The sequence below is a fragment of the Melopsittacus undulatus genome, chromosome 7, assembly GCF_012275295.1.
Source record: "Melopsittacus undulatus isolate bMelUnd1 chromosome 7, bMelUnd1.mat.Z, whole genome shotgun sequence".
Taxonomy (NCBI): domain Eukaryota; kingdom Metazoa; phylum Chordata; class Aves; order Psittaciformes; family Psittaculidae; genus Melopsittacus; species Melopsittacus undulatus.
Genome location: NC_047533.1, coordinates 41812167 through 41837021, shown reverse-complemented (window position 1 = coordinate 41837021; position 24855 = coordinate 41812167). Strand labels below are relative to the sequence as shown.

Genomic DNA, 24855 nt, shown 5'->3' with positions numbered 1-24855 from the left:
CCAAGGGAATGAAACATGAAGTGACTGCAGAAGCACCATGGAGGATGGAAGAAGGAAGGCAGTAGTCACTAGACCTAGTGCTAGGTCTGGGAAGCTGGCCATCCCTTAGCAGCCTGCACAGGTAAGGGAGAGAAAGACGTTTTGGTAGGTGTATAATACCTGAAGTAGATGAGGTGTGAGTGTCCTCAGGTTGCCACTGGAGGAGGTTATGAAAACAGCCATCCTGAAGTTAGGCTTTGTGAATGTTTTCCCTAGTATTTGAAACATCAACTTCAATTAGACCATTAACACCATTTTTCAACAGCAGAAATACTGAACAGAAGTTATTTCTGATCACAGGTAATTAAAGTGTAAGAGACTAAAGCTGGTCGTGTTTTTGTTTCTTACAGGTAATCCTCAAACACTGAAATCCTGAAAAACACAGAGAGAAGAATTTTGTTTAACATCAATTTTGGTAATGGCTTGGGTCTTTAGTAATGACTCAGGGAAGCAAATACCACTATTAAAGAGCACAGTAATGGAGAGGACATGGTAGAGCTTTGAGCTATGTATCCTTCAGCTGAGAAATGGCTGTCAACAAAATTCATTATTTTTTTACAGTTAGTATTTCTCCACCCTTTCTACTCAGCTGAATTAATTTAATCCATTGCAGATAGAGGTATTATTTAAGCTCACATTTCCTGCTATAAAGTATGGTTTAAAAATAAGAAAATAATTAAAAAAAAGAAAGTTTCCTTATTATCTTCATTCTCTAGACAATAGTTTGGTATATTTTTTGATAGAAAGATTTAGGAAGCAAAGCCTTAAACTGAAGCATTGTCAGGCACTGGATTCCAGAGAATAATCCAGAGAGAAACTGTAGGCCATTTATTTCTTTAATAAGCTGAAATCCAAAATCTGATTTTTAGGAAAGTGTGAGCTGCCAGACAGCAATGTCCTTTTATTCAATAGAGCGCTTAGGCAAATGATTCACATTAAGCAAATTCTCCAGGTTCACTGATCTTCAGAACATTTTCCTGAGGTCAGAATCAGAATTTGATGGGCAGGTCTGGATTTAAACATATGCTGATTTACAGTCTGAATACGAGTCAGTATAAAATTTTGCTTTTAGCATCCATTAATAATAGCTGGTACTGTACTGCAAGATAGCAGAGTTAGAATATGTGAACCCTTAGCCCTGCACACCTTCATCAGTGTTGAGATGCAGTCAGCATCAGCTCAAGTGACTTGAGGGGTCCTGTCAAGTTAATTCCTTTTTCTGGTTGAGATATGATTTATGAGGTGGGGATCTTGGGGTTGGAGTGAGGGGTTAGGGGGTTTTTTTGTTGCTGTTGCTGTTTTTAATATCTATTTTTCTCCTAGCCTACCAATAGCAGATATTTTTGTCAATTAGTTACTTTATTTACTATTACTCTTTTTAAATGAAGATATAAAAGTTGTGGATTACTGTACTTAATGACAATGATACAACCAGGAAATGTGTAAAAAAAAAAAAAGCAATATGGGAATACAAAAATACTTGATAAAAAGACATAAAATATGCAGTTGTATTTAGATTATGCAGAACCTTGAAATGCCTATGGTGGATGCAAGTGAAATCTAAGATGATTAAATAACTGACAAATGAAGCAGATATTAATGTTTATTAAATAGTTATATTCATAATTTAAGGCTGTAAATTTGACATGAAATGTATGGCACATAAACAGTAAGACAGATTACAGATCCCTCACTGTTCTGTTCTTCTGTCGTTAAAACTTTTCTACTAGTCTGAAAGAATAAGAGGGATGTTCAGGCTGTTGAGCTAGGAATCAGCACATGCTGGAGTACGGGGAGTTTGACAAAAGAGCACCTAGGAGGGACAAACATCAAACCAGAATGACTGAGAAATGATAGAGAAACAGGAAACCTGGCAGCTTACCCTGTAAAGAAATGTAGTATATAGAGGATGAGAAGCCATGCTGGAGCTCTGAAAGTGAAAAAGAGGATTAGCGTTGTAGCCAGGTGTCAGGAGGCGAAAGTCTCCAGTGGCTTTTGAGGACTCCAGTGTGAAGTCATGAAACCAAAGACAAAAATAGTGCTCTCAATAGATGTCATCTATGCCCTGCAGATGTCAGGGCAGCACGTCAGAGAGACTACTTTCATCCTTTTCCTCACAACAAATTCTTCAGAAGAGCAGTGATTTTACTTCTGAAATTCTCCAAATGTGTTTTCCTGCTGAACGTTCCTTCCACTGCTTTCATTTCCATTGTCATTTCAGGCAGCATCCACTGTGCTATTTGTATGATGTGCTAGTCTGTGTCTTTACCAGAAGCTGAGAAAGGCTTCTTCCAGAGAAGTAAAGGAACGTATAAGAGAAGCCTGATCCTAGGACAGCAGAAAATGTCTCCTGACAAAAAGGAATGCTCCTGTTTATACTTTACTTTGTTTATCAGGTGTTAGTAGCAAAAAAACACTTATACACATTCCCAGGAGAAATGTAGGAGAAAAAAAAAAAACTCTGGAGAAAGTATGAGATGGTATCCAATTTGGCTGTATGATTTGAGACTGTGCTTCAAGCAGGAGAAAGTTTGTCACAGGAGGAATTATGTTGCTATCCCACTGGAGATCTCCAAATCTCAGGACACACCAGTTTCACATCTCTGCTCACCAGCAGGTATCTAAAGTTGCTTCTATCCCTATTCTGTATAAATACCTAATTCAGCCTCATCAAATATTTTCCAGCAAACTAACTAGGACCTTTCTCAAATAATTCTGTTTTTTCCTTCCACTGGATTGGAAGAAGATTGTTTTTCTGCTTGGGTTTGTTTGTTGGGGGTTTTTTTGTTTGTTCCCCCCCCCCCCCAAAAAAAAAAAGAAAGTGGGGAAAGAACCCACCAAACCATAAAATTCACTGTGATGGGTTTTTTTTTTTACTCCTAATGGGAAAAGCCATCTGTAAAATTTTTAATAGAAAAGCCTGGTTGGTTTTCTACATTGTATCTCTTTGTGAAAATGCACCCCCCTTAGCACATGAAAATTACTGTAAAGTAACAAGGAAATACTTTCAGGAGACCATTGTCAAATTATTCGCAACATGTTCCATAGGGAATGACAAAGAAAAGGGAAATCTCATAAAATACAAAATTGCAAAGCTGTGAAAGAAAGTTCTGTCTTATAATTCATTTTCTACATTCCTTGTCTGTCCTCAACCACAGAAACCTCATTTTTAATTATATTACCTGCCAGTAGAGAAATATATGGAATTATAATGCACAAGAACACATTGCTACTTTAACATTCTACATTATTGATAGGACAGCACAAGGCACAGTTTTTGACTTTTAAATACTGGCAAACCAAATAATTTTCATTTCTTACACATTTATCCTTGTCAAATTTAGAACACATTAAATTTACCATCACATCCTGAGATGTATTTTACTCAGAGAGACATCAGATCAGATTGCCATTTTTGCTACATTTACATTTATAGACATTTCAAAGACCTTATTCTCTGCCAGAATGGTTTAAAGTGACCTTGTGAAGAAGAAAGTAAGGTCTATGTTGTATTTTAAAAAGCTGATTATTCAAAAAGGCATTGATTATACAGCAAAGTACACTGTATGACACAGAAACTCAGCTGGTGGATATTGTAGTTTCACTTACAGCAATCAAGTTATGCAGGTTTCCCTCAGGTGGGGATCTACTTGTGTATATTTTGTGTAATTAAAGTATATATACTTTAAGCAATAAATACAGAGCTCTATTTTGTGTATTTGTCAAATATTTCTGCACTTCAACCAACTGTAACCACAGTGAGTTTGGAAGCTAAACATGCTGATTATACCCAAACTATATTCATATCCTCCTTTGAAATTCTGCAGACCTTGATTAAACCATTCATTGTCTTGGAGATAATCCAGGTTTATACCATTGCATCTGAACACACAATATTATGAGCCTATACATAATTTATATAGATCAGCACTAATTATTATGAAAAGCCTCATATAGATCAGCACTAATTATTATGAAAAGCCTCAGACAGCTAAAGTTTAATATTTTTAATACCATACCTGATTTTCACTGCCACCTGTGAGGATGTAATTGCACCTTGTCCAGACAGTGAGAAGTCCCATCTCCCATTAGATTCTGGACACACATCTCAAGGAGAATTTACATGGTTCATAGGACTGGGACAGATAATACAAATAATCCCAGCCACACTAATTCCTGTCAGTGACAGCAGATGAAAATGGGGTTTGGGATTTTAAATTAAAAAGCCTGTAATATTGCAATCAGCTGCAATCAGTTGGGACTGAAGGTCTGTTTGTGCTTTCATTGGCTGTGGTGAAACATTAGAGTTATCTCATTCTCTGTGGAATTACTGTGGGGTTTTATTCTCTTAATTGAGAACAAAATTTCTCTCTTAATCCTGTCTTTGAACCTAAGTGATTACAGCCTGAATTGACTCTATGAATGAGACAACTGCATGTCCCCATTTAACATATTCTACAGGTTTTACAGAATCATTCTTCTGCATGCCTAGGCTGATTTTACAGGATTTAACATCAACCAAAAACTGGATTAAAAAAAAAAATACAAAACCAAAAACAAAACCTCTTCAAATCAGAATGTCCTAATTTTATGCTGGGATGGGTGTCCTCTGTAGTGACAGCTTTCCTGGGGTTCATATTGCTTCTAATGGTTTTAGACACTCCTGAAAAGCACTTCTTGGAAAAAAAAAAAATCAATAAATATGTCTTTGTGCTAAAGCTCATAACTGTACAAAGAGAACAGAACAAAAAACAGCTGATGAAAACCATAGGTAGTAGCAGGTCTGACTATGTCTTATAATAAGATTCAGATGTAACTGCTGTGAACATTAAAGCAGTAAAAGGGGCAAAAATGCACAGCGTCCAATTTCAAAGTGACAACAATCAAAGTTCCTTGGAAAAAGAAGAAAAACACTACCCATTCTGTTCTTGTTATGTAATTGTGCTTGTCCTTGGACACGTTTCACCTGCAATCTCACTTCCAGCAGCTGGCTGTAGAATATTTATTACTTCTTTATATTTTATCATCATCATCACTACTTATTTTTTTAAATGCAACTGGGCTTGCCTGCTTTAAAGAGGTTTTCGAAACATCTGTGTGCATGGTGGACATGGCTATAGTCTCATAATCCTCCTCATGGGAGCGGAAATGGCAAAAGTGAAATAAAAATTGCAGGTCCCTTTGGAAGTTCTTATTGAGAAACCCATAGAAGATGGGGTTCACACAGGTAGAGATCATGGCAGTGAGGTGGCAGATCAGGAACAACAGGTTGTGGCTACAGGTAGCAACAGGCAAAATTTCGTGATTCCAGTCAAAGACGATATTGAAGATTGTGAGGGGCAGCCAGCAAACTGCAAATGCAACCACTATTGAGATCAGCATGATGTTGATCCTTTTGGTTTCAGAGGATCTGTACTTACTGTCTCTTATCTTGTCCATCATGTTGTTCCTTTTTTTCAGCCGTATGTATATCTGCAGGAAATTCAACATAGAGAAATGTGGAATAATTTAACCTACAGCCATCAACTTTGCAAGGATAAACAAACATCAGACAGAAAAAGTACATATCGCAACAGGATTGTCTCTTACCTTCAAGTAACAAATAAATATAAAACAAAGCGGTCCGAAGTATTGAATAACTAAAAGCGTTGTGGTATAAGAGAGCCTAGCAGTGTCCAAAGGGAACAGGTCCAAGCACACATATTTGTCCTTATATTCATCAAATGTTAGGTTTCTGAAGGGTTCATCTGTTAACACATGGTAGATCAGGAAAGGCAGAGAGGAAGCTGTGGCTAAAATCCATATGGCAGCAATCCCCATGTACGCATGTCTGTTGTTTGGCCTCCAGCCACGAGGATTAATGATCAGCTGGTGGCGTTCAATAGCAATGAGGACTAAAGAAAAGACTGAGACTGTAATTGAGGCACATTGCACAAAAGGATTCAATTTGCACATGGCCTCCCCAAAAATCCAGTGGTCCATTAAAGTATATACAAAGGTAAAGGGAAGACACATGATAGTCACTAAAAGATCAGAAAAGGACAGGTTGACTATGAGGATATTGGTAACATTGCGCATCTCCTTCTGTTTTAAAATAATGACAATCAAGGCCAGATTCCCAGAAACTCCCAGAATTATCACAGTGCCATAAGCCAAGGCCAAAGTAAAGACCATGGCCAAAGGCACATGGCAATCTTCATCCTCAAACTGCAAGAACTGTGAGTTCTTCTCCGAAAAATTCAGAAGACCGGTTATATTTCCCAGCGGGGTGAGAACCGAAGAATTCATGTCGCTTCCAACTCTGTACAACCTTCACAGACGCTGCTGCTGCAGCCGCCGGCATCCAAAGCGCTCCCGGCATTCAAACCTCTCCCGTCAGGGGACCCTCGGCCGAGCCCGCTCCTCGGTGCTGCATCCCCCTCGCACCACCTGGGGAGAAGGGAGGGAGCAGGGCCCGTCACCCCAGGCACGTTGCCCGCCCCGACACACGCACGCCTGCCCCCAGGCGTGGAGCCGCTGCGACCCCGGGTCCCGCGGGGAGAGGAGCCGCCCGTGGCCGGCGGGATGCGCGCCGCCGCTCGCCCCGCGGGTGGCGAGGAACGGCCCGGAACGCGGGTGGGATGGTCAGACAGCCCGCGGGTGAGTGGGATGGTCAGACAGCCCGCGGGTGGGTGGGATGGTCGGACAGCCCGCGGGTGGGTGGGATGGTCGGACAGCCCCGCGGGTGGGTGGGATGGTCAGACAGCCCCGCGGGTGGACAGCGGCGTCTGTCTTGTCTGGTCTGAGGCGGGAGCGGGCACCACGGTCCGTGGGAAGGAAGGCAGAAGGCAGGATCAAACTGGAGGTCCGCAGGCAGGGACACAACCCTTTCCCGAACTATTCCCGACCCATTCCCGCTGGCACAAGTTACCCGAAATAAGCTGAGAAGCAATTTCAGTCTTCCAGCAGCATAGCCTTTACTTTACATTTTACACCTCCTTTGTACAAGTTTAAACTGCAAAGGTCTGCTTTCTTAAGATTACCTAAGTGGAATTATAACCAGCAATCACATAAGCAGGGGGAAAACCCATCTGACTAATGTGAGGGTTGGAAAAACGATTCAAAACATTGCTGCATTCCGTTTTACCTAATAATGTTCACTTGATGTTGAGCGGCTGAGTGCCCACAGCAACACTGGCACTGAGTCAACGGCAAATCAGGAACTCTGAACACCTTAATCTCAGCTAGCAGCGCTGTGCAGCAAAGAAAGAACAAAACAAGATGAAAGATAAACCAGCAAAAATTAAACACTGCAGATTTTTTCTTTTTTTTTTTTTTTTTTTTATCCAAGCAACACAAATAGACTTGCCTAAATGACAACCTTTTTGAAAGGCCTTGAATTTTAATATTAGAGAAACTCAGGCATATCTCTTCAGGAGGGAGAAAAATAAAAGCAAGAAAGAAATCAAGTAATCTGACACACCTTTACTCCAACTCTTCACCAGTGGCAACTGTGCTGAATCTGGAACTTTCCCTCTGTGCACACTCTCCCAAGAGCCAAATTGATGGCTCACTTAACCTTAGGTTAAAATAATGAAAGTAATGCTACTTAAAATTCACACAAGTGGGTTTCAAACCCAGCTCCATATGGCACTTATCACAGAAGCTGTAAAAACATTGCCCACTAAGATGTTCTTCAGTAAAAGTTACCCTGAATGGGTGAGCTTTTGGTCTGAAATGATACTCAATATAAATCTCAGTGCCTTCTAAATCTCCAGAGCAGAATGGTCTCTGTCTGCCACTTGGTCTGTTACTGGGGATACTGTTACTTCTGCTGGATACAAAAGGGGTATTTTCCACAATGAGAAGAATCGGCCATTGGAATAATCTCCCCAGAGAAGTGGTGGATTGCCCAACATTGGACACTTCAGATTCAGCTGGACAGGGTACTGGGACACCTAGTCTAAGTCATGTTTTGCCTAGAAAGGTTGGACCAGATGAGCCTTCAGGTCTCTTCCAACCTGGCATTCTATGATTCTGTCCTGGCAGACACCTTTTCAACCAGCCACGTGCTGAAGACCAAAGCTGGGGCTGCCTTCTCACTGGGGCAGAGTCAGCATGTGAGGGCTGGGCTTGCAGTTGCATCGCCTCATGAGGGTCAGGCAAATAATGACCTTGTCAGTGCCATCTTCTCACTGTCATCATGACCTCACCTCAGCTAACCGTGCTGGTTTCTTATAGTCACCACATGGCTACACAAAGCTGCAACAGGCTGTGTAGCTTGACATTGAGTGACATTTTACTGTCAAAGTTAATATCAGTGATTTTGGACAAAAGGCATCTCTGCTAAGGTTTGTTTGCTCTAGTTTTCAGGCTGGGTAGGCATACACCTGAGCATTATTTCTGAGACTTGCTGCCTCTTCTAACTACATTTATCTTCCCTCCCTAGTCCTCAAAGTCTAAACAACCTCCCACCCCCCTGGCCTCCTGAAGCATCACTTTAGCCAGAGGCAGAAGGAGGTGTTTTATCCAAAGGGCAAGCATGTGAGTGATGTGGAGAGCCAGGACCCCTCAATTCTGAAAGTATGACTTTACTCCAAACAATCAACATGTGGATTACATCATGACCTCCACTGTCACTCACAAAGCACTAGGTGAACAGTCCAGCCCTGGGACTTGATGGGATGATGGCAGGAGCAAAGTGGGTGAGGAGCTATGTGCTGCAAGGAGAGAACTGGGCTGGTTTTCTCACCAGCTGGGACTGGACTGCACCCAGCAATGAGATGACATATGTTTCAGGCTCTTGATTTTTCTTTTCCATAAGCCAAGCTCTGCTCTTCCTTATTTATTAAATATCACACTCAAAATCAGAAAATGCCACTGCTTGCTCCTTCTTCCCTCGCCTCTCCCTGTAGCAGAGATGCTACCTAACAGCACGGCTCAGAAACACAGCACTGCTGGCAAGTGAGAAAGGAGTCCTTCCTTCCTGCCCACCACTCCAAAATGGGCCAGATATCAGGAGGGGTATGAAGTTGCATCTCCTGGGCAGCTGCATGGCTCCCTGTCCCCTATCACACCAGTTCCCAAGCCAGGAGGGAGATGCCTCCTCATGCTGGATGCTGGAATGGTGTGGGAAGAGCCCACAGACCCCTCCAGGGGACTGCACAGTCTCCCCCAGCACATACACCTTTCTTACTCTCCAGGAATCAAAAGTTTAGTACCAACAGACAGAAAGGGAGAAACAACATTCTGTGAGGTGACTGGAAATACACTGTAAAGCTATTGGAGCTCTTCAAAAAGAAGCACAAAACACTGTCCAAGGCGATGGTTAACCCAGCCACTTGCAAGTCCAACCTGGAGCCTACCCTGCCTGGGATTTTGCCACCTGCACCTAAAAGAGCAAGCAAACACCAGTCAAACCGGACACGGCCACCCACAGTCACAGGAAAGAAACCTCAGGGGAAACTCACCTTGCAACTGCTCTGTCTGCCTTTGGTCTGCTATGGGGCTGGCTCAGGAGGCTGGATGGAGTAGGAACGGGGAAAGATCATCTGATATTCCTCCAGCTGAGATCCTAAAGATTGGTGAGGAAGGCTGGAGACTCCCCCTTAAAGCCGAACTCCACCTTATCCCAGTATCACATGATGGTGCTCTGCTGAGCAGATCCTGAAAACCTCACTGCAAGCACATCACCTTTAAATTACACATCTGGGGGTGGGTTGCCTAGTAATTCCGAAATAAATGCAATTAAATATTGAAACAAAAGAGGAGGGGGAAGAGCATAGGGAAGAGCTCGGGAAGGGAGAGTTTCAAATCTGTCTGGCTGTTTCAGCATTTTGTCTGCAAGTTATTGCCATCTCGTGGCCAAACTAAAGATGGAAATAGAATCTTTGCTGGAAAGAGGTCAAGAAAGTGATTTTAAGGAGCAAGTTGCAAAGTTTGGGTTTGGGTTTTTAAACCAGTACAACGAGGTTCTGCTCTGTATTTATCATGAAGAGAAATAACCAGATTGATAAGAATTGTCAAGTTGCTATTCTTGCTATTAATTTTTTCAGCTGCAAGTAATAAAAAGCTATTTAAAAGTAAATGAAGTCAATAAAATATCACACCTTGAGAAAAACAGCTGACAATGTAGCCTTTTTGGGTATTTTTCTGATTCACCCTGGCCAACTGGTTCACCATCCTCTATGGCCCATTGAAAAAGGCATTTCTGCAGGTTCATACACAGCAGTGGGATATTCCAAAGAGCTGGAAGGAAAATTGACCCCTGAAAATCAACAAACCCCCACGGTGAGATGCAGAGCTGGAAGGGTGGTGGCTGTTTTCTTGGTCAGCTCTTCTACTTCTTTCGAAAACTCTGGTTCCCAGAAACAGGACAGGTTTTTTTATGCAGCTGGCATGACTAGCTCTGCAAACTGCTACCAGCTATAGCATCATAGACTGGTTTGGGTTGGAACGGATCTAAAGGATCATCAGATTCCAACCCCCCTGCCTTGAGGGACACCTCACACTAAACCATGTCACCCAAGGCTCTGTCCAACCTGGCCTTGAACACTGCCAGGGATGGAGCATTCACAACTTCTTTGGGCATCCTGTTCCACTTACTGTTTCTTGAACAAATTAATAAAAAGCAAAATGGAAAATTTTACTTTCCAGTCACTATTTTCATGATTTAGAAAATACTTATCCCTCTCTTACCCACAAAAACCACTGCTCCAAAAGATCTACCTCAAAAGGCATAAAACCCAGTGAGTTTGGAAGTCAGATAGAAGTTACCCAGATAAGTATCACTTTGAAAATGCCATGACAAACCCTGAAGGCTGTGTTAAGAGTTTGGATTTCTTGGAAAACAGAAGTGCCCAGACTCTTCCAAGGTTCCAGATTGATTTTTCAAGGTGAAGAATGACCTCCAGGCATATTCCTACTCTACAGCAACACTATTATATCATGGATAACTTCCAAGTGAGGAATCGTGTTAATTATAACTAAAAAATCAGTTGCACATAATAAAGGATTGTAACATTTTTTGCAGCATGAGCCTCATAGGAAGGTTTCAGAACCCAGCACTGAGGTTGATGTTCACACTGTATTTCCAGGAGCTTGGCTCAATTGCATTGCAACTGCAGTCCTCGATTTGAGAAAGGCAAGTGCAGGCATATCTCAAGGTTGCTGTAAACCAGAAGCTGGGGCACTGCTGACATTTTAACAGCAGCAGCCAGAAGGTAAGTGCAGGCTGTATATAATGTCTTTCAAGAACTTCAGTCATATGTGGGTCATTAACATGCACCAGTTTCCGCCTGAGCAGAGCAAAGGTGGATACACTCAGGCAGAGATCTAAGATGAAGATCCCTGAAAGACTGTATTTCTGTCTGAAGCAGTGACAATCTAGGGCATTCGGAACTAAGGACTCTCATTGCTATGGATGTGGAATGATCTATTCACATTACAAAAAAAAAAAAAAAAGAATTATTCTCCAATATAGAGATTTTTAAGAGCAATAAATGTATTTCTAAGGTGGGGGGAGGGAGGGAAAGCCTTTTTTAATGTCAGGATAATCCCACTACTTTTGCGTAATGTTCTTGCGCATATGGGCAAGAGGGCTATTTTAAAAGTTAAAATAAGCATTCTGTGATACAGCACTGTAGTACTCTGCCATCAGGTACCCAAAGCAGAGACATATTTTTAGGTCTGGTTCAGAATAAAAGGCTTGGGTTTATATGACAAAATTTTGATAGCAGTGGTGCTTGCAGGGGTGCTTCTGTTAGAAGACACCAGTAGCTGCCCCCATGTTAGAGCCATTTTCAGCTGCCTCCTAAATGGACCTGCTGTTGGCCAAAGCTAAGCCTATGCTGCTGGTGCCCCTTTGATAACATATTTAAGAAAGGGTAAAAAATCCTGCATATGAGTTGTGAGAGAGAGAAGTGAGAAAAATGCAGGAGAACCAGCTCTGCAGATACCAAAGTGAGTGAAGAAGGAGGGGTATGAGATGCTTCAGACACCAGAGCAGAGGTTCCCCTGCAGCCCATGGAGGACCATGTTGCAGCAGACATCCATGCTGTGAGAACACTTGTAACCTAGCAAAATCCAAATAGAAAAATGCCATTGTTTCTGCCATTTCCAATGTTTCAGATAGGCATGGTCTTCCTTCTCCTCCATTTTGTCATTAGTCATGAGGATCTCCATTTCAGCAGTAAGTGAAGCAATTCACAATACTTTACATTTTAATGGTTAGCATATACAAAAACTTTAAATACAATATAAACACAGGTCAAGCAAACCTCACAAGGTCTCTTTTATACTGTGTAAATATAATTATTAACAATAAGAGATCAAAGATAGATCCTACATATCACTCAGTGACCTGGACTCACAGTGACAGCAACAAATATTCATAGAGTTATTCACACTGCAGATGGATGCAAGGTCAGGCTTTTTCCAGTGCAGTGGAGCAATAGAAAGGGCTGCCTTAGTCACCAAGTCTTTCAAATGTATACAATGTAAATATGTATACCTATACAAATATATATACACACATGCTATAACCTGAGCCTTACTACAGATTTCCTGCTCTTAATGTGTGTGCCCACCCCAGATGACGGAATCTGTTGAAGCTATATCAATCTTCTCTGAAGTATTTCACATACATGTTAGCACTAAAACACTCCAGTAAATAATCACTCGAATAAAGAGACTGGCTCTTTTTAAACTTTTTCCATTGTAGCTATATAAAACATATGTTTTTCAGTAAATGCCACATAGCATCAGGTTATGTTCTGTAGGAAACTCAGGTATACTGTAGGAAATTGAGGCATTAGCAATTCCAAGCTATTCTGTGCATCTCCAGTCTCAACACCAAGCTGTCCCTCCAGCTGGAGCATCTATCTCACAAAGATGTCAGATGACTCCTCGGTAACTCTTATTCTATTGATGACCGCTATCAGGTCACAGGAGCACTGGAGCAGGAAGATAGCCATCGTGTTAAAGATTATCCTCTCCCAGGGAGTAAATTTTTTCTGCATCAAAGGCACTCTGGACTGGAAGACTGTTTGTTAGTGTGCAGATGTTTATTTGTGTGAAGGCATGACCCTGCAAGAAGAGAATATAAGTACAATAAACAGAACACAAGTATCTCAGCTGAGGAAAGCAGAACAGCCGGAGCAAAAGAATGCAGAAGTGCTTTGAAACAAAAGCATTAAGAAAGGAACAAGATGTTTTTAAGAAACACATGAGAAAAATACGTCAAGAGATCAACCCATGAAAATCCTCTCTCACTGTAACTCTTAAAAACGGAAGAGATGTCATACAACAAGCTGTCACTTTCATTATGGTGCATTATCATGTGTCCAGGCAATGCAATCCCTCTGTAAATCTTAAAATCCACTGAGTGATTTGTGGTTTCTACTGTATGTAAAACAAACTGAAGTCATCACTATGGAAAGGAGCAATCACTCTCTGAAGGTTTTAACTTTATTTTTATTGTTTTCATTTGCTAGTAATGAACGTCAGTACCACTGAATTACTTGCCTTTCACATTACTCTGTTACAAATAAGGGAACTCATGCTGCTTGGGGCAAAAGCCTGCCATCCATAGACTAAATTGGCATTTTGCTGTTGAGTACAATGAAAATAGGAGCAAATTCTTGTTTGTCTAAGAGCATGTTTATTCTCCAATGGCTGCAACTGACACCAAACCTAATAACACTTTGACTACTAATGTCACAAACCAAAAGAAGCTGCCTGAATGATTATGTGCTTAAACTCTGCTGAGAGTTTTGCTGCTGCAGTTTCATTTTCAACAATGCAGCCAAGCTATCCTGATCATATACAATGTTACTGAAAGACTGCTTGATATATAACCTAAATTATGTCCATCTGGCTAAAATACTAAGTCATGTTTTCTGCTACAACTACTCCACTCTGTTCACTCAGGGTTCAAATTCATGTACACTGATACACAAGCTCTCACCCAGCTTCAAGTGAAGCAGAAATAGGCCCTATGCTTCATTCAGCATGATTATCCAGAAGAAGCATTAATAGTCAATGTGCATAACACAAGCCAACAAATTGGATGACACATGTTAGGAAGCAAAAATGATCAGTTACAAGCTTGCCTTTGAAAATAGCTTGTTACCTAACCTTCAGATATCCTGCTTTTCATTGCAAAGGCATCTCAAGCATTGCAACCTTTTTAGCAGTCCAAGGCTTGCTGACTTCATGCCCAGCTGCTTTATGTGAGGTAAGAATCTGTGGAAAGGATTGGCCATGCAAACCCAGACACTAGTGGTATTTTTAATAGTATCTTTTAAATAATATTTTAATAGTATGTTGGAGTGGAATGAACAGTTGGGTTGTTATGTGTGAAAAATTTTGACCTACAGAAATGCTTTTATATATGTATCTCACAAAATGCCTCAAACTCTGTAGAAGCTATATCCTAACATTTTAGACTGTCTTGCCTGTGGATAGATGCTCTGTTGGTAGCAGACTTTATAATAACTTTAGACTTTGACTCGTGGCAAGCTTTGATGCAGGATGATTGACTGCATGGACATAAGGTGGTGTAGACCTCGTGTTATTTGTGACATTTGTCAGTTCTCACTGACTTCCATTGAAGCTTTAAGTCTTCCTGTCTTTCACAGTTAGCCTTTAGAGGCAAAATTTTCTAAGATACTGGGATAATACTCCCAAAAGGAATATATATCCTTCCTCAAGGACTCCTCTATGGTTTCAACAACCCTATGGAGGCTGGTTTCTAGGGAACTTGTACTAGTATCTGCTGTCAGTCCTGGCATTAGATGCCTCTAATGTCAGTACCCTTCCTATCTCTATATCACCTATTTTATTATTCAGTAGTATTACTGGCAAGACAGAGGTGCACAAACAGTGAAAAGGAAAAAATGATAATGGTCTGAATAATAATTGCCTCTAATGTGCACAAATATCGGTGATGAATTGTCCAAATACATCTGAGAGAAATCTGGTGTTATTTACATGTCCGGGGAGAAAAAGCCAAGCCAGACAAACCCGCATCTACCACAGTACATTACTGGTTAGTGAACCCTCCTGAAATAAGATGACTAATAAAACAAGTATGATATTTTATTCATAGAGAAAATTGCTTTGAGGAGGAACATTCTAAGAAGCATGTAATTTCTGGAGGCTGTTTGGGAAAATGTAGTAGGTGACTGCCCACCTTAGAAACGGTCAATAAGAGGTAGGCTGTACCTTTACAAAGGTACAATGGCATTCCACATAAATCATAGCTGTGCAATGTGAGAAACCATAATTTCCCACCTGTGGGCTCTGACAGCAAATTTAGATTTTTTTCAGAAAATGTCAGTGTGCTGTAGCCAGAAGTTTTCATAGAAAGGTATAGCATCTCTGAAAGTTCACTGTGTACAGGAGGGAATTTCCACTTTGAGCAGTGGGGCCAGCAAACTGAGAAGCTCTACTGGAACAAGGTGCATCCAGGTAAATTGGTGCCCTTGGAGATGGTCTTAATCACCCTCACCACAGGTTAGAACCAAGTCAAATACTTGCATGAAAACCTTTAGTCATCACTGTTAGGTGGGAAAATGGTCAAAAATGCGAAGAACATCAGGCCTAAAGAGGATTAATTCTCTTCTCCTTTGTGACTAACAGGAGAAATGTCTTAAAATGATGAGATGGATTGGCACATCACTTCCACCTGGCAGCTCCCTGTGCTCCACTTGCACATGCGGTGATTCACCAGAAGTGGGTGGGGAATAATACAGAAGCGAGTGCAAGAAGATGGAACACACTATTTAATCTTCCTCACCATCCTGACCTCATCTGTTGAAGACTAAGGTTAATTGTTCCCTGATCACCTACCCTAAAATGGAGGGGGGGGGGGGGGGGAGGGGGGGAAGGGGGGGGTTGACCTAAGTTAAATAAAGAATCTAACTGAACTTTCTGAAAGTTGTCTCACAGCATGGTTGATCCATCTGTTGGGTAGTCTTTCAGAGGCTAATTATACTGACAGCTTTTCTACGGTGCTTTGTTAATATCAACTGTCTAAGGAGTTTGCCTTGGCAAATGGAAAAGTCATTACATTTTCGTGTCAAATTCTGCCACTTGTGCTCCCAGAGACATGCATCTCACTCAGTTCTCCAGCAGCCCTGTAATTGGGCTATGATCAATGACTCTTCTTGCGCTGGAAGATAGCAGCTGATGAAACACAGCAGAGCGTACCTTTTCGTGCTTTGGGCTATAACATACCAAACAATTTTTATGCTTTAAAAAAGTGCTTACTTTAAAAAATGTCCTCACTTCCCACTGATAAAATTTAAACCACCCTTCAGATACTTGCCTCTGTAAGAAGTGAGTTACTTAGCTCAGAAGGGAAAACTGTTTGGGGAAATCCATCACCTCCCACCTGCTCTAAAAGAATGGTAAAAATTGAAGGGTTTTTGAGCAGCACCAAAGCTCCACTCCAGCCAAAGTGAGTGGAACTAGGTAGAGAGCTCTCAGGTCAGTGCCCTATGACTGCCGGCAGTCCCCAGTATCCCGAGGCACGCAGAGAGTTCCACCTTTGCAGAACGCCGTGTTCTGGATCCCAGGTAGGAAATCGAGCGCATCCGTAACTGGCGAGCAGGGGCTTTGTTTACAGCCCCACTCTATTTCCATGGAAACTCTCAAGTGTCTCAACGCGCGGCGCTGGAGAACGGGCTCCAGATACCGTCCGGAGCAGCCGCCCGAAATGCGCCCGCGCGGCGACTCCAGCCGCGGCCCCGCCAGAGCCGGCAGCGCCGGGTGGGGAGCTCCGGCGGCGGGCGAGTAGCAGCAGCGGTACCTCGTCCCGGGGCCCGGCTCTCGGCCTCAGCCGAGCCTCGCCGCCGCAGTAGCAGCCGCGTAAGATGCGCCTCCAGGCAGGCTGGGGGATGCTGTCTTCCCCCTTCTCCTGGGGAGCTGCTCTCTCCTCAAAAGGGCCGGAGCCATGAGTGCCGCTGGGGTTCCCCGCCGCGCCCCGCGCTACGCATCCGCGCTAAGCAGAGTGGGACTTTCCGCCTACCACCGCCGTGAAACCCCGAGACACCCGCAGCCGGGAGATGCGCACAGGTAATACTCTGCGGGGCGCGGAGGCGCCGAGCAGAGACCTTCCATCGCGGGGCGGCGGAGCAAGTTTTCGCGGAGCAGTGCCCTGCCGGCGTGTGCGCGGAAATAGTCGGGGTGTGCTTCAGCCGCGGGAGGGTTCGGCCCCATCCTGCACCGTCTCTTCCTTGCCCAGGCCGCGGGCGCGGGAGCCCAAGGCTCCGGGCTAAGGAAGGGTGCGGTCTCTCGGACGCAGGGCGATGCGGAGCGCTCAATGCGAAGTGATTCCCCAGCCAGGTGTAGAAAGGCGAAAATGAGTCTTTCCCATTTTGGTTTGGGATTTTGTCTTTGCAAGCCAGGAGCTAATGTGCTTCCCAGCATAAAATATAGTGATTGTGTTTCAAGTTTTCTGCTCTGGCCAGCAAATCCCTCATTATATTGCATAACATTTCCTTGGACCTGGAGATTATAAATTGTTCGCAGCTCTAAAAACTAATTCCCCTGCTACACAAATTGATCTGACTAGACTATAGAGGGACCAAGCAGTCAGAGTTAACTTAATAGGTACTACTGCTGCAGGATAAAAACTCTTATCCATGAATAAACCTTAATGTTAGTATCTCATCTAATAGAAGGAATATTTTCTGGAAGAACAGTTGCCTTCAGAGAATGGTTGCCTACCTAACTTTTGTGTTCTCCAAATTTTACCTTTATGTAGGTAAAGAAAGAGAAATATTTAGCCGAATCACTCTCCTAAATTATAGTTTATGGATTTTGTATTTTAAATTATAACTTTAAGTGAAATAATGAGTTTAATGATAAGATTTTAAAGCATATTTTAGGTTATGTGGTACTATTTGGCTAAACCTGAATAATGGTTTAAGTCATCCCTGTCACTCTCAGGCCTCAGATCAACTGCAGCTGAAAACTCCTCTGAAGCATAATTTTGGTGAAAATAAGAATCACAGTAATCAGAGTGACACTGAGATACATCACAAATGAATGTGATTTAAGGAGGTGTTACTTGAAATCTTTGAAGATCAAGGTACATCAGCTGTCATAAAATACATTTTACTGTAAGAGGTAACCACAAATACTCGTTGTATTTAATGTTAACTGCATTCATGTGGTTCTTACAGTAAGCACTCGCATCTACCTGGGATCCTAGCACAAAACTGCAGTCCCTCCTGCCTTGTACAGCCTAGCTTCCTGTCTCAAGCATCCCACTGAAAAGAAAAGAGATCTAAACAAACCTGCCTAAAGCTCACACCCTGTGAACTCATACAAATGTAGCTGAGAACAGTCTCGGGGAGTGTTCATAGACCAGAGATACAGAAAAAGGACCTAATTTCCTTGACTGGTTGATGTACGAGATGAACGTGATCCAACTTTAGGAGCTGGCAGCTAGAAAATCTCCTTCAGGTTGATTAAATTCGATCTCGAAAACAGGCTCAAGAGCACCTTGGCACTGTGGTGCATTCAGGTTGAAACACACTTCAAATAGGAGAATGTTTCCAAATGAGACTGTATTATTTCGTTATATTTTCCACAGTGGGATTTTCAGGAATCTTTATTTCACTGGAAGCTATGACCACATGCTGCACTGAGACTGACCAAACAACAAGTGGGAGAGTGAGCAAATCCCCCCCAGTAGAAGCAGCTGTTAAAACAAAGCAGGAAGATTAATGCAATAAGTACAAGCAGACCTGTGAAATCAGTGGTATGCTAATATTAATTTGGGGACTGAAGATCAATGATCCTGGAGAAACACTCTGTTTGCATCTTTACTGCTGCCAGTGGCACTCAGACTAAGAGAGCAACTGGCTCCTTTTGAGAGGAGAGGAAGCTCAGAAAGCAAGTGATCCACTTGATTTTTAAAATTTGGGGGGAAAAGTCTGCTTTCATTTCACACATCCAAAATGAAAATAAAATTATCTTAGGACATTTTGCAAAGGGAGCTTCTGTCAGCACAGCAGTTCTATGCTGAAACCAGCAGATTAGAGTCTTTTTCCCTCCCTCTCTGTCTTTCAGCTGTGATTAGAGATGGTGCAGAACTGCCTGCAGTGCACTGCACTCCTGGGGTGCCCAAAGTGTCCAGCCAGGGCCCAACCGGAGCATATTGTAGCTAATGTTTCAGTGTGCCTTCCTCCTATAAATCAGGACATGAGGTAGGGGAGATGGCACTTTCTCAGCTCTCACCCACAGCAGAAGGTGGTTGTAGCACAGGGGGGATGGAGCCAGAGAGCCCACACTGGACTTCAGAGGCATTCCTGGAAGCTTCTTCAATACTGATGTGTCTCAACAGAATATATCTACTTTAGCTAAACCAGCATATTTGCTTTTTGTTGGTCTTTTTTGTTTTTTGTTGTTTTTTTTAAGAATTCTCTTAAAGCCATGATGAACAACTCTACTTAAAGCCACACTGGAGGTGTAGAAATCCACAGAACCTGGCAACAATCTTTCAGTTAATTTTTTAAGAACTTCTTTAAGAATTTCTTTAAGAAAAAATTTTTAATTTTCATTTGGTAAGCATGTTCCAGTATAATAGCACATAAAATCTGGCCCTCATCTTAGCATTACCTGTATGGAATATAAATTTCTATAAAAGAAAATAATTACAGTGCATCTGACTTGAGAGTCTCTTCCTTTTCATTTTTACTCACCCAAAGCTGAAAGTGGTAATAGGAAATAACAGCAACACCCACAGACATTTTTCAATTCTCTTCATAGAATCCATTGATTAAAACTAAACAAAGTGGGATGATAATACACAAATTTCTCTTCAGACCATACCATGTAATTAAAATGGATTTGACTAACTAGATAGAGAGCCTTTCCTACCAGTAGGCATGCCTGCTTTTTCTCCATGCACTGATAAACCTATGGCCTACGATCAATCTTTCCAATGACAGTATCACCAAAATAATCTAACAAGGAAGCTGTAGTTTTCATGCATAGGTCAACAAAACTTTTGCGTATTTGTAGCTATTATTATAAATTAAGCATCAGTGTGCACTGGTGCTACTCAGTATGACCTTTGGACAGATATGACTATGTGTGGGCATTTAACTGTTACAGTAGATTGTGTAAATATCTGTAGATGCTCTAAAAGAAAACCTAATCTCCAGGTTTCTGAGCAAGAAACATCATCTGCAGTTTTCCTTTACAGATTAGTCCTTCAATTTAGCATCAGTTAAAATAGAAGACTACACAAAATGATTCCTCTTAGCACAGTTACCTCTGTAGGCAAACATAATAAATGAAAAACTCATTCCTTCAGTCATGACCATTGTGAGAGTTTTTGAGGTTTTTTTAAATCACAAGATGGTACTAGATTTCCTTCCCCTATTCTTGGTTGGTAACCAAGAGTTGGACAGATCTAGCTCCTAAGTTTTATTTCACTTTCTCAAATAAATCCTGATTATTTTCAAACCTGCTATCAGGCAATGGGATGCTCAGATAGCAATGTTCTTCTACTCTATGCAAGATATAAAATGGAAAAGGAAGGTGTCCAAACAAAAAGAAAGTTGTCCAGAATTACATTAATGGCTTTTTCATTATTAACTCTTCAGTTATCTGCAAGGGTTTTTCCTACACACTTCTCAGCTAAGATGAATGTGATAGTGAATAGATAATAGAATGCTCATCCTGAAAATATTTGGCAGATAATATTTCATATTGAAACATAATGTGCAATTGAAATTACTTTCATGAATGAAAAGAGACTCCGCAGATTTCAGATCCATGGACACACTGAAATCTGCAAAAGCATCAGTCATAGCAAACCCCATTGTTCCTCCATGCTGAACAAAGGGAAAAATGATGCACGTATGATGTAACAGGGACATAATTCCATAAGCCATGTAGGAGAATGTATTTTATCCAGGGCAGTGGCCTGCTGTGGTTTTCTCAGGGAAAAAATTGTGTTGAGTCACATCTAGAGAACACAAAGATATTTCAGTTGATTTTGTAAGTCACTGTGGTCTGCAGAGCATACTGATTTCAGATGATTATTAGAAACTCAGAAAAATTAACATAGTTAAAAGACCATTTACTTCTTTAGCTAATAGTTCTATAAAAAGAAATCCACCAAAATGAAAACTTCTGATAATATAGAGAGAATCTCACTTACAGAACCTCTAGCCTTCTCCTTTAAAGTTGGTGTAGAGGCAAGGACAGTGCCAGATAATGTTGTTTATCTATTCTATAGGTTTCCACCATTTCATTAAAGACTGGGGAAAATAAAACAGAAATTATTTACATTAATGCCACCCTGCTGTTATGAACACAATTGTAATATGTAGATTATCTAAATTCACATAGCCAGTTCTTCTGTTTTAGCTATTGTGAAACACTATAACTCAACATTGCGAGAAATTGGCAAGGTTGCAAGGTTTAGTTCATTTTACCTCTCCCGAACATATCACTTGCAAGACACAAAAACATGGTGGGTTTTTTTTTATTTTTTATTTTTAATAAGTATTTCTAATCTTACCTGAGGGACCTTCCCGTCAATGTCAGTGCATATTCTGAGGTGGTTTTATGGTTTGAGCTTCTCTTTGGTATCCGACAATAGGAATGGACATGTGATGTGAAGGAAGGAGCACATCAGCACATGTAGGGGAAACCATGTGATATTATTGCACTTTCAAGAAGTCAGCACGATACAGCTCACTGAGGATAGCTGCATTCTTGAAGAGCCTTGTCTTTTTTAGTTGATTGGTTTAGCCTTCTGCTTAACTTATTTATGCTTCGTGTTTGTTTAGATCTTCTTGTTTTGTCTTTCCTAAGGTTTCTAAACATTAAGCAATTTTGTACAGGATGTTGGCACTCAGGAAATTTTGACTTTGAAACCTTAGTACATGCAGGTGTTTATGGTAAATTGGAGTTTAAACTGAATTATCTTTCTGTTTCTTCTAACCCAAGATTAATAAATGATGATTCTGTATACAGAGTAACTTTGTGATAAGCTAGGTTTTAATGTGAGATGTTTCTGTGCTGAATAATTAGCAGTCCCCTGAATTTTCAAATGGCTACAGGGGGTCTGCTTCCAGTTAACAGTCCTGTCTGTATTATGTCCAGTAACTCTGGATGTTTTGTAGGCAGTTTTTCCTTATGCTTGAGCAACAGTTAAAATATGTTCAACACTTAATAGATGATGGTTTGTGTATGCAATGCACTAGGAATTACATCTTGGATCACTGACAGTGATCTCCTTATAAGCTGATCCTTTCTGAAAGCTCTCACCTATTTTGTGCTAGTTTTGTACTACCAAGGTTAAGAAATACTAGTGTAAATGTTAGTGTATGTCAAAATATCATATATTTTCAGGTGCTCTCGTTATAATTTCCTGTCATGTAATGATTAGGCACATGTACAGATGGTTATTGTAATTTCCTTACTCATATCAATGAACTGTTATTCACATGAGTAATCTCATTGACTCTAAATGGATGGCTTTTGCAGCTAAATGCTCCCTCACGGAAAGGCTGACAATATGGTCTATAGCAAAGCATAGTTAAAAGCCAGCGTCATAATGCAGAACCTTAAAGTGCCATTGTCCCATATCAGAAGCAGCCACATAGGAGGCTTAGGTGTGCTCAATTCCCCATGATAAAACCTACAAAACTAATTTGTGTTGACCTGAATTTGTGTAGGATCTGCCTCACAGTAGAATAACATCACTAATGAATTTATTTGCATTAAGGTGATACAAGGTAAATTTATCATCCTTTACATTCTGATAGCAGTATCATCATTCCTTCAGATGCTAATTAATGTCTTTCTCATTCTAAACAGGGCTGTAAAATGGATTTAGGATTGAAAGACCATAACAACAGGACACCTACCAAGAACACCTCTGCTACTACAAAGAATTTTTCTGCCTGGGAAGACTATAAGAGTAGTGTTGACGACATACAGTACTTTCTTATTGGGCTGTACACACTTATAAGTCTGGCTGGCTTTATGGGAAATCTGCTTATATTAACAGCTCTACTAAAGCGTAAGCAGAAGACAATAATAAATATTCTCATTGGTAACTTGGCCTTTTCTGACATCTTGGTTGTGCTGTTTTGTTCACCTTTCACACTGACATCCGTCCTGCTTGACCAATGGATGTTTGGCACTGTCATGTGCCATGTAATGCCCTTCCTCCAGTGCGCCTCAGTTCTAGTTTCAACTTTGATGTTAATATCCATTGCTGCAGTCAGGTACCGTATGATAAAGTATCCCCTTTCCAACAATTTAACAGCAAAACAAGGCTATTCCTTAATAGTGACCATTTGGGCCTTCGGCTTTGCAATTTGCTCCCCTCTGCCAGTATTCCACAAAATTGTGGACCTCAGCAAAACTCTGAATTTAGAGGCACTGGAGAACAGGCTTTTGTGTATTGAGTCATGGCCTTCCGACTCATACAGAATTGCCTTTACCATAGCTTTATTGTTCATGCAGTACATACTGCCACTGGCATGTTTAACTGCTAGCCACACCAGTGTCTGCAGGAGCATAGGGTCTAGGCTGTCAAACAAGGAAAACAAGTTTGAAGAAAAGGAGATGATAAACCTGACTCTTCATCCTTCTAAGAGTACCAGCACACAGGTGCATCCCTCTGGCCATTCTAGATGGAGATGTGCCTTTGGCAGAAAGCACCACAGAAGATACAGTAGAAAGCTGTCAAGTGTGATGCCAGCTATTTCAAGGCATCATCAGGATACACATTCCAGAGACATCCCAGAAAGCTCTGGCACAGAAAAAAGCCAGCTCTCTTCCTCTAGTAAATTCATCCCTGGGATACCTATCTGTTTTGAGATGAAACCAGAAGAAAATACAGAGATCCAGAACACAATTACGGTATCCCAATCCATTGTCAGAATTAAGACAAGATCTAGGAGAGTTTTTTGCAGATTGACAGTGCTAATCCTAGTTTTTGGTTTCAGTTGGATGCCTCTTCACCTTTTCCACATTGTGACGGATTTTAATGCCACTCTCATTTCTAACAGACATTTTAAATTAGTATATTGCATATGCCATTTGCTGGGTATGATGTCCTGCTGCTTGAATCCCATCCTGTATGGGTTTCTTAACAACAGCATAAAGGCTGATTTAATGTCCCTTATTCCATGCTGCCAAATACCATGATTTTATGTGCCCCAAGATAATATCAAACAAATAATTCTGGCTTTCAAGCCTGCTGATGTGTGTAGCTGAAAAAGCTGTAGTAGTTTACTTTAGTTAGTCTGACATGGTTGTGATTAGTAGCATTTTGTGCCAAAGGATAGTTCTAAGGCTGCATGTATTTCTTGCATTGGGCAGAAGTATATACATATATTATAACATTCTTCTATCTGTTACACATAGGAAATCCTGCCAAGTGTACCAAAGCAGTGTACCATTTTCATTACCTGAAATATTGGCAATCTGTACTTTGGAATGATACAGAATATTTAATGAGTAATAAATGTGAGACAGACAACCTGGACATATTAACTGTCATAAAACTATAATAAAATGCATACCATTTCCTAAATAACTGTTGGTGAGACTATTTCAGTGCCACTTTGACTGTTTTCTAAGATAATTAAACATCTGTTTCTGGATGTGATTAGAAAAATATTTTTCCTTAGCTCTTTGATTCATATTTTGTAGTATGTTTGCAAGATGCTTTGTTGCTTGTTCCCAGATTACCTTATCCCTTGGAAAGGATTTGTGGGTAGCTGTTCTTGTCTACATTTTTTCCATCTCACTGTGTTTACCTGGAACAACCTATCTCCGATTTTCTTGGCC

At 41.2% G+C, this 24855-nt stretch overlaps 2 protein-coding genes across 2 annotated transcripts; one reads left to right on the top strand and one right to left on the bottom strand.

The window, feature by feature from the left end:
• Positions 1-5052: 5052 nt before the first annotated feature.
• On the bottom strand, positions 5053-9570 carry NPY1R (neuropeptide Y receptor Y1). Its single transcript, XM_005148919.2, has 4 exons — positions 9489-9570; positions 7166-7271; positions 5629-6468; positions 5053-5511 (listed from the first exon to the last, which is right to left on the bottom strand). The coding sequence occupies exons 3-4, from the start codon at positions 6325-6327 to the stop codon at positions 5053-5055; spliced, it is 1158 nt and encodes a 385-aa protein (XP_005148976.1). The 5' UTR covers positions 6328-6468; positions 7166-7271; positions 9489-9570.
• A 7339-nt stretch (positions 9571-16909) lies between these two features.
• Positions 16910-24480, top strand: NPY5R (neuropeptide Y receptor Y5). Its single transcript, XM_005148918.4, has 2 exons — positions 16910-17097; positions 22870-24480. The coding sequence occupies exon 2, from the start codon at positions 22879-22881 to the stop codon at positions 24208-24210; it is 1332 nt and encodes a 443-aa protein (XP_005148975.1). The 5' UTR covers positions 16910-17097; positions 22870-22878; the 3' UTR covers positions 24211-24480.
• The last annotated feature ends 375 nt before the right edge of the window (positions 24481-24855 follow it).

What these genes read in the sequence shown, in the direction of transcription:
- NPY1R (XM_005148919.2), bottom strand. Translation starts at nt 6,327, where the DNA reads ATGAATTCTTCGGTTCTCACCCCGCTGGGAAATATAACCGGTCTTCTG. An exon ending in TATTTATTTGTTACTTGAAG is followed by an intron (nt 5,512 to 5,628) that starts GTAAGAGACAAT and finishes AATTTCCTGCAG; the next exon opens with ATATACATACGGCTGAAAAA.
- NPY5R (XM_005148918.4), top strand. Translation starts at nt 22,879, where the DNA reads ATGGATTTAGGATTGAAAGACCATAACAACAGGACACCTACCAAGAAC.